Source organism: Mobula birostris, chromosome 26, assembly GCF_030028105.1.
Source record: "Mobula birostris isolate sMobBir1 chromosome 26, sMobBir1.hap1, whole genome shotgun sequence".
Taxonomy (NCBI): Eukaryota; Metazoa; Chordata; class Chondrichthyes; order Myliobatiformes; family Myliobatidae; genus Mobula; species Mobula birostris.
This window is the reverse complement of record NC_092395.1, coordinates 11,250,602-11,263,223: the sequence shown is the minus strand read 5'-3', so window position 1 is coordinate 11,263,223 and position 12,622 is coordinate 11,250,602. Positions and strand designations below refer to the sequence as shown.

The following is a 12,622-nucleotide window of genomic DNA, read 5'->3' as shown; positions in this document are numbered from 1 at the left end:
ACCGGAAAGAGAAATCAACATTCATGCCATCAGGTTGGAGGTTACCCAAATGGAATATAAGATGTTGTTCCTCCAACCTGAGGGTGGCCTCATCTTGACACAAGAGGAGGTCATGGATTGACACGTCGAAATGGGAATGAGGATTAAAATGTTTGGCCACCAGGCGCTCCTGCTTGTGGCGAATGGTTTGCGTTTGACTACCCTCTGGCTTCCTCCTCATCTCTGTAATACACCCAAAATGCTGGAGGAACTCAACAGGCCAGGCAGCATCTATGAAAAAGAGTAAACAGGTCAACGTTTCGGGCCAAAACCCTTCATCAGGACGTCAGTCAAGACCTTCACCATCTACCCAGTTTCATGTCCCAAGATAAGGTCAAGTACAGCCCTTCTTTGGTAGTACATATTGTCCTGAAAAACTATCTTGGACATACTTAACAGTTTTTGATCCACCCAAGTCCCATACACTATGGCAATCCCAGTAAATATTGGGAAAGGTAAAATCCCACATTACTATAAGTCTGTTGAAGATCAAGCCTCATATTAAGCACAGCCTCAGAATAAGTGATGTTCCTTTAAAACTGAGATGAGGAGGAATTTCTAAAGCCAGAGAGTCATGAATCTGTGGAATTTGTTGCCACAGAGTGTTGTGGAGGCTAAGTCATTGGGTATATTTAAGACAGCAATTGGTAAGTTATTGGTTGGTTAAGGGTTACGGGTAGAAAGTGGGAGACTGGGGTTGAAAACAAAATCAGCCATAATTAAATGGCAGGGTGGACTCGAGGAGCTAAGATGCCCAATTCTACTCCTATAATTTATAAGACCGTAAGACCATAAGACAAAGAAGCAGAAGTCGGCCATTCAGCCCATCGAGTCTGCTCCCCCACTTTATCATGGGCTGATCCATTCTCACATTTAGTCCCACTCCCCCGCCTTCTCACCATAAATTTTGATGCCCTGGCTACTCAGATACCTATCAATCTCTGCCTTAAATACACCCAATGACTTGGCCTCCACTGCCGCCCATGGCAACAAATTATGGAGTTATTGCTTTTATACCATGAGCCTGGGGTTGAGGGTTGGGGGCTCCCACAAGAGATTCATTACAACATTTCAAAAAGGCTTTGAGAGACCCCTTGAATATTGTTAAATAGTTGTTTTTCTGTCCACCTGTGATGGCTCAGAAGAGTGCAATTGTTTCAGGGGTTGGTATCGTACATAGAAACAACACAGCCTGTTCATTAGAGGTAATTTAATGTCACCACGGTAACATACTGGTTAGTGCGATGCCATTACAGCTTGGAGCGTCAGAGTTAGGAGTTCAATTCCGGCCTTCCTGTAAGGAGTTCGTAAGTTCTCCCTGTAACCATGTGGCTTTCCTCCTGGTGCTCCACTTTCCTCCCACATTTGGATAATAGGCTAATTGGTCATTTTGAATTGTCCTGTGAGTAGGCTAGGGTTAAATCGGTGGGTTGCTGGGGTGCAGGTTCGTTGGGCTGCAAGGATGTGTCCTGGGCTGTATCTCAAAATAGATAAATAAAATAAATAAATTTTGGCCCCGTGCTGAAGATATTGGCCTGGGAGATAGTGTTGGCATTGATTTGGTTATCCTGCCAGTCAATCTGTAGGGCTTTGCATAAATAACATTGGTGGCTTGAGGTGCCAGCAGTAGGGTACCTGCTGACTCTGAGACATACAGAGTCCAAAGGTCCCTTCTCCCTGGTCAGGCAGGAGTTTGAGGTCATGATCATCAAACGATCTTTCCACTGAAGGCAGGAGGTATCTAATGAAGTGACAACCGAGTGTATCCTTGTGTATTGATGCATCACCACCTTTGACTTGGCCTACAACAGTGGTGCCATCTGCAAATTTAAATATGGTGTTGGAGCTCTGCTTAGCCACACAGTCGTAAGTGTGAAGTGAGGAGAGCTGAGCACACAGCCTTGTGGTGCACCCGTACTCCCAACAATCAGTGGAATAGCACCTCCAGAGATCCGCAGAAAACTCTACAAACGTATCCAAAGTATGCCCAACCACATTCCAGTTCGTCGAAAATGCTTCTCCAGCTTCCCAACTCAAGTTCCAAAACCCGTTCTACAACTTGGAAAATCTCGACTCCTATGACAAACACACTGAATGATGCCAATACTGGCACACCAGCACGGCCCCCCGGCAGAGATCTGATCGACGACCCCGCCTTGTTCATTCCAGGCTTTACGACAGCTACTAGAAAAAAATGGACAGCCGCAAATGGACTCAAAGGTCGACATGCCAAAACAGCGCAAATACTACACCAATGGGATGCCCGACACGGTCAAAGTCAATTAGATCACATTCTGATGTTTGGTCTGAAGAACTGAACCTCTTGACCATGTCTGCATGCTTCTTTGCAATGAGTTGCTGCCATATGATTGGCTGATTACATATTTACACTAACAAGCAGGTGTACCTAATAAAGTGGGTACTGAGAGTACTAATAGGTGCATTGAGGAGTGGGGCTTGGAGGGATATTGGCTAAACGCAGGAGATTGGGACTAACTAGGTGAGCACCATGTTCGGCATGGACTTGGTCCAAAGGGTCTGTATCCATGCTATATTGCTCTGTGACTCTATCTGAGTACATTTGAAAATTCTCTCTCAATTATGCCCAGAAGTGTCACTTTACAATGGCTTTATTTACTTAGAAATTCACTGCTAAAAATATCCCAATATCATCAACGTTGCTGCAAATATATTTATTTATTTATTGAGATACAGCTTGGAATGAGCCCTTCCAGCTCTACAAGCCCTGCCACCCGGCAGCCCCCGATTGAACCCTGGCCCAGTCACGGAAGAATTTGCAATGACCAATTAACCTACCAACTGATGCATCTTTGGACTGTGGGAGGAAACCAGAGCACCTGGAGGAAACACACGCGGACACGGGGAATATACAAACTCCCTAGGGGCAGTGGCGGTAATTGAACCCAGGTCGCCTGTACTGTTAAGTGTTGTGCTATCGTGCCACTCCAATGACAGAGAGTTAAATATTTTAGAATATAAACAAAATAGCACTGAGTAAATACATATTAAGAAAGCAATTTATATGAGGATATAATCTATCTGTGCTCTTTAGCTGAAGGCAACTTGTTGAAAATAAAGTGGAGAATGATTGCTGTTGCTAAGCAGATAGGGAGTGCAATTAACCAATAATATCGGTTCATTTACTTCCTTTTAGATCCATATATGCAGAAAGTGAGTGGAACCTGACCAAAGATAAATTCTTCCCCAAACTATTTTAAGTGTCAAATAAACTCTTCTTGGGCTTCCAGCTGGGTGCAGGTATCGATTATAACCGACATTTCAATGACAAATTCTGCCATCTTCATATAAAACTAGAGGAAAAGAATTTTAACAAAGACAAAGGTCTGGCTGTAAGTAACAACTAGAATTCGATTGTAAATAAGGTGGGAGAGTTGAAACCTGATTGGATGAGGACTAACCAATCAGGAGGGACGGACTATGGGGGTATAAATACCACCGGCCTAGACATGCCCAGACATCCTTCCTAATGAAGGTGGCATCAAAACGTCGGTTATAATCCATACCTGTACCTGGCTGGAAGCCCAAGAAGAGTTTATTCATCATATACGCCAGGAAAGCTCTAGATCCTTTTTATTTTAAATGTGTCTCCTTTGGATGCAGAAAATCTTACTTATGTCCGTGAGTAAATTACATAACTACACCCAAAGATCTTTTACTTATCCACCTGTTCCCTCTTGATTTGCTAATCGAAGAATTTGTTTGTTAGGTTCTCCAAAGAGACACCAGTTCCATCGACAGCGTGCTGCAGGTGAAAGTATGGAGGACGAAGACCAGGACCCTCATCAGACTGACATTATACAGTACATTGCGCACACGGATGATGTCACCTTTTGTCCCCCTCCAACTTCATTCGCACAGACCCCCTCCAGCCCACCTTCGTCAGTCGCCAGGTACTGTTCAGACAGTTTTGATTTAAATAATCATAACTTTTACTTTTGGTATTTTTCACTTAAATTAAGATTACATATTGTGAGAGCTTAATAACTAACAAATATGATGTACTAAAGAGACTCTGTGTGCATCTGCACATGTGTGTATGTGTTTGTCTGTGTGTGTATCTGTTTCTGTGTATGTGCATCTGGGTGTGTGTCTGTTTCTGTGTGTGTGTGTGTCTGTTCATCTATTGATCTGTCTCTGTGTGTATCTATGTGTGTGTCTGTCTATGTGTCTGTGTGTGTATGTGTCTGTATGTATGTGCACACGCACCCATGTCTGTACATATATGTGCATATGCCTGTGTATTTAAATTTCTCTATCAGTACATGTGCGCAAGTGCATTTATGTACTGTACAGTAGATAAATGAATATGTGCAGACAGCGTATGTATATATATGTGTTCATAATTAACTCAATAGACAAGTGTGATATTTATGTGCACAATGTATTTCTAGATACCAATGTCTAAGCAACAACTACATTTAATTTACTGTGTGAATTAGTACTTATTTGCAGTGATTGTATTATAATGAGAGTTATTTTGATTTTATGCATAAAATGATAGTGAACTAGGAAGTTAATAAGCAGCAGGCCAGGCAGCGTCTCTAGGAAGAGGTACAGTCGACGTTTCAGGCCGAGACCCTTCGTCAGGACTCCTTAAGGTCTCGGCCTGAAACGTCGACTGTACCTCTGCCTAGAGATGGTGCCTGGCCTGCTGCGTTCACCAGCAACTTTGATGTGTGTTGCTTGAATTTCCAGCACTTGCAGAATTCCTGTTGTTAGGAAGTTAATAATTTTTATTACCTCCCTATTTGCACAAATTCAAATTTACCCATAATAGGTTTTGACTTTTAATAGAGTTAGTTACCTTTCCCCTACACTGTGTGAAAAGGGGCCATTAAATATTTTTGAATGACTATATGCACATAAAATAATAAAAAGCAGCACTGACATCCTTTCGGTCAGATTCCTAGCATTGAGCAATGCCCAGTGAAAGTGCAGGAAAGAAAATCTGGTGAGGAATGTTAAATTCTGGTGACAAATTCTGTCAAACTTCCAAATATTCCTTCTTTTTTAACCAACAGTTACATTTTATAAGTTTTGGTTAAAATATGAAAGCTTCCTTGGCAGGCTTCCCTTTCTGCACCAATTCTGCTGCAAAGGCTTTACCTAAATATTAGTAAAAACAGAATAACTTAAAGAAAATAGTAGATATTACTACTTAAAGGCCATTCTTTAATATCGCAATTTAGTGTTAAGCTATTTTCAATCATTTTGATAAGATCAAGATTCCACTTCCCTTGCCAAAGGATAATTTCATAGGTTTGTCAATACTTTCTATAACATAGATACTTCTCATGTTCTACAAAGCTCAAAGCAGGTAGAAGGTTTTTCTGAGGGTAAGAGTTATTTTGATTGTGTCATGTTATTTTAATCATGTACTGTAATTACGTACAGAATGTCACTGTGCAAATCTCTTCCATGAATAGATTGTGGGGTAAAAATATTTTGCCCATATATTGCTGTGCAGCTAGTCTGATAATAATCCAACTGCAAATTCTCTGGACCATATCTGGAAAGTAATCCCTGGATTTGGAATTGGCTAGATGCAAATGGCTATGCGTTCAATACCAATTCAAGAATTAGGTTCAGTTAAAACCAATGACGCTGAATTTTGGAAGGGGCATCAAATATATGCCTACAATTCCATCTATTATGGCTTAGCCCATGCCTTGAGATTCCACTCCAGTTTTGTGGGATCTCAGAAGATTGTCGAGGCCAATATGGATCTACAGCTTCTCCCACACATAGGGCAAAAGGTGAGTAGTTTAGGAGATGGGCCACTCTCTGGACTTCTGAGGCATGTAATTGAGGTTCTAAGTTCCATCTTCAATGCTCCTTCTCCACTTTAAGATTTCCTACTAGTAGTGAGAATATTGCATTTTTTTCAGGAGGCTTGAGCCTAACGTGAATCTATAATCTGAGCAGGGTTGAATTTTGCCATATTCATTTAAAAATTTTCAACCTTCTTTTCAAATCCTCTATGGTTTTAAGCCTCTCTATCTCTGTAATCAAAGCGCAAAGTAAATGTATTATCAAAGTACCTACATGTCACCGTAAGCAACCCTGCAATCCATTTTCTTGTGGGAAATCACAGTAAATACAAGAAAGAACCAAAATCAATGATAGACCGCACCCAACAGGATAAAGAAGCAAAGTACAAATTCTCAACAAACTGTCTAAATAATACATACATACATAGATAAACAGCAAACAAGCAAACAAGCAAGAAAGCAATAAATATTGAAAAGCTGAGATGAAGAGCCCTTGAAAGTGAATCCATAGTTGTGGGAACATTGCAGTGATGAGGCAAGTTAAGTTGAGTGACGTCATCCCCTCTGGTTCAAAATCCTGATGGTTGAGGTGTAGTAACCGTTCTTCAACCTGGTGGTGTGGATCCTTGGACTCCTGCTGGGAGAAGAGAGAATGGCCTGGATGGTGGGGCTCCTTGATGGTGGATGCTGTTTTCCTGTGGCAGCACTCCATGTGGATATGCTTAGTAGGGGGGAATGACTTTACCCATAATGGCTGGGCTGTGTCCACTACGTTTTGTAGCTTTTCCATTCAAGGGCTTTGGTATTTTCATACTAGTTCATAATGCAACTAGTCAATATACCCTGCACCATACAGCTATAGAAATTTGTCAAAGTTTTAGATAACATGCAAGCTCCTCAGGATGTAGAGCCGTTGACATGCTTTCTTCGTAATTGCACTTACCTGCTGGGCACAGGACAGGTCCTCCGAAATTTCAACAGCAAGGAGTTTAAAGTTGCTGATCCTCTCCACATTTGATCCGCTGATGAAGACTGGCTCATTCTGGTTTCCTCCTCCTGAAATCAATAATCCGCTCCTTGGTCTTGCTGACATTGAGTGAGAGGTTGATGTTGTGGCACCACTCAGCCAGATTTTCAATCTCTCTCTCTCATATGCTAATTCATCACCACCTTTGATTTGGCCAATGACAGTGGTGTCATCAGAAAACTTAAGTATGGCATTGGAGCTGTGCTTGCTTTGCAGTTAAAAGTATAAAGTGAGTAGAGCAGGGGGCTAAGCACGCAGCCCTGTGGTGCACCTGCGCTGATGGAGATTGTGGAGGAGATGTTATCACCAATCCTGAACGACTGGAGTCTGCAAGTGAGGAAATTGAGGATCCTGTTGCACAAGGAGTTATTGAGGCCTTGGTCTTGAAGCTGAGGGGATGATAGCATTAAATGCTGAGTTGTAGTCAATGAAGAGCATCCTGATGCATGCATCTGATGAACATCTGTCCAGATGTTCCAGGATTGAGTGAAGAGCCAATGAAATGGCGTCTGCAGTTGACCTGTTGTGATGGTAGACGAATTGGAGTGGATCTAAATTGCTTCTCAAGCAGGTGTGGATCTGCTTCATCACCAACTTCTCAAAGCACCTCATCACAATGGATGTGAGTGCTACTGGACGATATTCATTGAGGCAGGTTACCATGTTCTTTTTAGGCTCTAGTATAATTGAAGCCTGCTTGAAGCAAGTAGGTACCGCAGACTCTCAAATCAGGAAGTTAAATATATTGGTCAGCTGTCCTGCCAATCGATCAGCACAGGTCTTTAATACGCAGTTAGGTACCCTATCTGGACTGGATGCTTTCTGTGGGTTCATCGTCTTGAAGGACTCTCTCATATTGGCATCAGAGACTGAAATCACAGGGTCATTGGGGGCTGTGGGAATTCGTGAAGTGCCCCCATGTTTTGATGGTCAAAGAGAGCATAAAAGACATTGAGTTCATCTGGGAGCAAAACTTTGTCATCATCTATGTCACCTGGTTTCACTTTGTAGGAGGTGATAGCTTTCAAACCCCTCTACAACTGCTGAATATCCTTCATTGGTTCAAGTTTGATCCAGAATTGCCACTTTGCATGTGAGATGGCTTTCTGGAGATCGTACTTGGACCTCTTGTATGCTACTTGGTCAGCAGACTTGAATGCCACCGATCTGGCCCTCAGTAGATTGTGGATCTCATGGTTCATCCAGGACTTCCAGTTAGGGATGACTCTGAATGATTTTGTGGGGACACACTCATTTACGACTGTTTCTTTAATTTAAATTTTTATTTTGTATTCTGCTTTAAATGTACAATTCTCTTAGTTACTTCAATTCCTTCAATTCTGACCCATCAGAATCAGGCTTATCATCACTGACTTATGTCATGAGACTTGTTTTGCAGCAGCAGTACCGTGCAATACTTTAAGATACAATAAGAAATATTAAAATAATAAGTAGTGCATAAAGCAAATAGTGAGGTAGTGTCAATGGGTTAATGGTCCGTTCACAAGTATGATGGTGGAGGGGAAGAAGCTGTTCCTAAAATGTTGAATGTCTGTCGTCAGGCTGCTGATGGTGATAATGAGAAGAAATGCCCTGGATAGCGAGAATCCTTAATGATGCATACCACCTTCTTGAGTCATTGCCTTTTGAAGGTGTCGTTGGTGGTGGGAAGGCTAGTGCCCACAACAGAGCTGGTTGAGTTTACAACCAGCTTTCCCTGATCCTGTATATCGGTAGAAACCTGCAAGGATATTTGCTGACCTGTCAGATCTCCTCAAACCCTTAATGAAATGTAGCTGCCGGCATCCCTTCTTCATAATTGCAGCCATATTTTGGGATGAGGATAGATCTTCAGAGATGTTGACACCCAGGAACTTAAAGCTACTCAATTTGTCATCAAATTTAATTGCTCCAATTTGAGTAGACAGGCTTCCAGTATAAAGTCCTTTGGCTTTGGAATTCAGTTCCTAAACCCCTCTGAACTTCTGATCTCTCCTCTAAATCTTTTTAACCAACCTCTTGGTTATCTCCCTTAAACTCTTCTCACATAGTTCTGTCAACACACATCAAAGTTGCTGGTGAACGCAGCAGGCCAGGCAGCATCTCTAGGAAGAGGTGCAGTCGACGTTTCAGGCCGAGACCCTTCGTCAGGACTAACCGAAGGAAGAGTTAGTAAGAGATTTGAAAGAGGGAGGGGGAGGGGGAGGGGGAGATCCAAAATGATAGGAGAAGACAGGAGGGGGAGGGATGGAGCCAAGAGCTGGACAGTTGATTGGCAAAAGGGATGAGAGGATCATGGGACAGGAGGCCCAGGGCGAAGGAAAAGAGGGAAGGGGGGAAAACCCAGAGGATGGGCAAGGGGTATAGTCAGAGGGACAGAGGGAGAAAAAGGAGAGTGAGAGAAAGAATGTGTGTATAAAAATAAATAACGGATGGGATACAAGGGGGAGGTGGGGCATAGGCCCCACCTTCAGCTAGTCCTGACGAAGGGTCTCGGCCTGAAACGTCGACTGTACCTCTTCCTAGAGATGCTGCCTGGCCTGCTGCGTTCGCCAGCAACTTTGATGTGTGTTGTTTGAATTTCCGGCATCTGCAGAATTCCTCTTGTTCATATAGTTCTGTGTTGCCTCTGTGAAGAAACTCAAGGTATTTTCCCCAAGTCAGGGGAACTTATTTGAATGTGAATTACTTACTCCCGTTAAAAAGTGTCATGACATTATAGAGTCTCTGAGGATTGAAAGAGAATAAATCATGAAGAAAAGGATTTTGCTTTGAACTTTAATCAAGGGCTAATTCCAGCCTTTGTTCAGGTTGTACTGTGAGTGTGCAGCTGGGAATTTCATTGTCTCCCCATACAAGGTCTGAATGACTACATATGTAAGTTCAGAGTCAAAATTTAAAGTAAATTTATTATCAAAATACCTATATATGTCGCCACATGCTACCCTGAGATTGATCTTCTTGTGGGCATTCACAAGAGAGACAAAGAAACAAAACAGAATCAATGAAAATCTGCACACAAAGACGGACAAACTGCACATAAAATAAAAACAAATAATAATGAACAAATAACTGAATAAATAATATTGAGAACATGAGTTGTAGAGTCCATGATAGCGAGTCCATAGGTTGTGGAATCAGTTCAGTGTTGAGGTGAGTGAAGTTATGCGTGCTGGTTCAGGAGCCTGATGGTTGAAGGGTACCGACTGTTTCTGAATCTGATGGTGTGGGACCTAAGCCTCCTGTACCTCCTTCTCAATGGCAGCAATGAGAGGGAGCATGGTATGGATGGTGGGGGTCCCTTGATGAAGGATGCTCCTTTCTTGCGGCAGTGCTTCTTGTAGATGTGTTCAATGGTGGGGAGGGCTTTTCCTGTGATGGACTCAGCCAAATCCGCTGTAAAAGTTCATTTCATGGAATCACTAAGAGATGCAGTAGGGAAACAGGCCCTTCAGCCCATCAAGTCCATGCCAGCCATCAAGCACCTATTTACACTAATCTCCTATTTTATTCTCTCCACATTCCCATCAGATTCTTCACTTCTCCACCACCAAATTCTACTACTTATCTACACATTTGGGTCAATTTACGGTGTCAAATAATCAGAGTCTACACATTTTGTTTTGGGTCTTGGGAAAACTGGAGGACCATGTTCACAGAAAGGATGCGCAAACTCCGTAAAGATGACCAGGACAGAAATGTGGACTGTTGTTCTTCCTGCTGCCCCATTGTGCTCCCCAAACCCTTGGTAAAGCATTTGAATGACAATGGAAGTATTGATTAGGAATTCCTCATTAAATGCAGCAGGGGACCAAAGGATGGTTCAATTCCTGCTACTGCCTGTAAGAAGTTGGTATGTTCTTCCCGTGACTGCATGGGTTTGCTCCGGGTGCTCTGGTTTCCTCCCATGGTCCAAAGCATACTGTACCAGTTGGTAGGTTAATTGCTTATTGTAAATTGTCATTGATTAGGCTAGGATTAAACTGATGGATTGTCGGGTGGCGCAGCTCAAAGGCCTTTAAGGGCCTGTTCCACGCCATATCTCAATAAATAAATAAACTGCAACTGTGTAGCAACCCTCTTCCCATGTTTTGTGATACTGTCCAGAGAAAAATCCTACCCTGTTACCTTGATCTGAGCTTTATTCATTTTGAGGAACTAATTAACATGTCATCACTCTCACACAGCAGGCCCACAGGTCAGGAAATTTGCTTTTGAGCCCAGCATGGCCCGTTCCATTTTTAGAGTCAGTGTTGCACACCAGAAAAACAGGCCCTTCAAGTGGGCATCCATGAGTGACGTCACAAGAAGTGCACGGGTTATTTTAAATGGAATTACAAGCGGGGAGTTTATCCGGATTTGTGGGTTGAAATTAAATGAGCATAATATAACAAGGGTACGTCTCGAACACTTCACTGCTGTGCATGCCCGAGTCTTGTCAGATTTTGTGAATGTAATACCCCAGTTGCAGAAAGTAGGCTACGGATTCCCGATGGCCCACCATTTTAATTCCCATTCTGACATGTCGGTCCATGGCCTCCTCCTGTGCCATGATGAGGCCAAACTCAGGGTGGAGGAACACCTTATATTCCATCTGGGTAGCCTCCAACCTGATGGCATGTATATCGATATCTTCTTCCAGTAAAAACATTTTCCCATTCCCCCTACCCTATTCTTCTATTGTCCACTCTGCCCTCTTGCTGCTCCTCACCTGCCTATCCCCCCCCCCAGTGCCCCTCCTCCCTCCTTTTCTCCTGTGGTCCATTCTCCATTCCTATCATATTCCTTCCTCTCCAGCCCTCTACCTTTCCCCCCCACCTGCCTTCACCTACCACCTTCTCATCTTTGTTTTCCGGCATCTTCCCCCTTCCTTTCCAGCCGTGAAGATAGGTCCCAGTCCGAAACGTCGACTGTTTATTCATTTCCATAGATGCTGCCCAACCTGCTGAGTTCCTCCAGCATTTCATGCATGTAGGCTACAGATAATATACTCCGCATTGCAAAAGCTAGACAGTGTTGTAAATTTATGGTTTCATTCATATTTTTTGCTGGAAATAAAGAGTGGGTGCTATAATTAAAATTTTTAAATTTTGGAACATAACTTATCTATGCAGGGGATTAATGCAAAACCATTCTTTATTTGCCATGTAAGCTAGATTCAGGAGAGTAATTCTTGGTGGAAAGTATGTCGAAGTACATATTCTTGCTTTAATCCTTTAACGATTGTATAGTTCATAACAGATCCTCTTTTTTTTCATTTGCTTTCCCTTAAGAAAACTGACAACAGAGTTAATTGAATTGAATTTGGACGTCTATAATTTCAGCATTGCAAATGTAGCAGCTAGTCAGGTGGTGGAAATGGCTGCCATCCAACCAGATGGCTGTGGGCTGTCTGCATGTTCATTCCTGGATGCTTGTTGGAAGGGAACTTCACTCATCCTTGGCTGCCATGATAGTGGCTTTAAATCGGGCTTGGGAGAGTGACAGAACTGATGCCATTGATTATGATGTGGAGATGGGCCTAGTGCATTGAGAATTGGATGTGTTGCTGAAGCTTTATAAGACATTGTTCAGACCACACTTGGAGTATTGTGAGCAGTTTTGGGCCCCTTACCTAAGAAAGAGAGAGAGAGGGTCCAGAAAGAGTTCACAAGAATGATCCCGGGAATGAAGGGGTTAACTTATAAGAAGCATTTGATGGTCTGGGCCTGTACTCACTGGAATTTTATAAGAATGAGCGGGA

At 42.7% G+C, this 12,622-nt stretch overlaps 1 protein-coding gene across 5 annotated transcripts in view; it reads left to right on the top strand.

The window, feature by feature from the left end:
• The window catches only part of cbarpb (CACN subunit beta associated regulatory protein b), a 291,577-nt gene that overhangs the window by 271,561 nt on the left and 7,394 nt on the right, over positions 1-12,622 (top strand). For all 5 annotated transcript variants that reach the window (XM_072244154.1, XM_072244152.1, XM_072244153.1 and 2 more), the window contains one exon: positions 3,788-3,971. In XM_072244154.1, the coding sequence (XP_072100255.1) occupies positions 3,788-3,971 (184 nt within the window). The remainder of the gene's footprint in view (positions 1-3,787; positions 3,972-12,622) is intronic.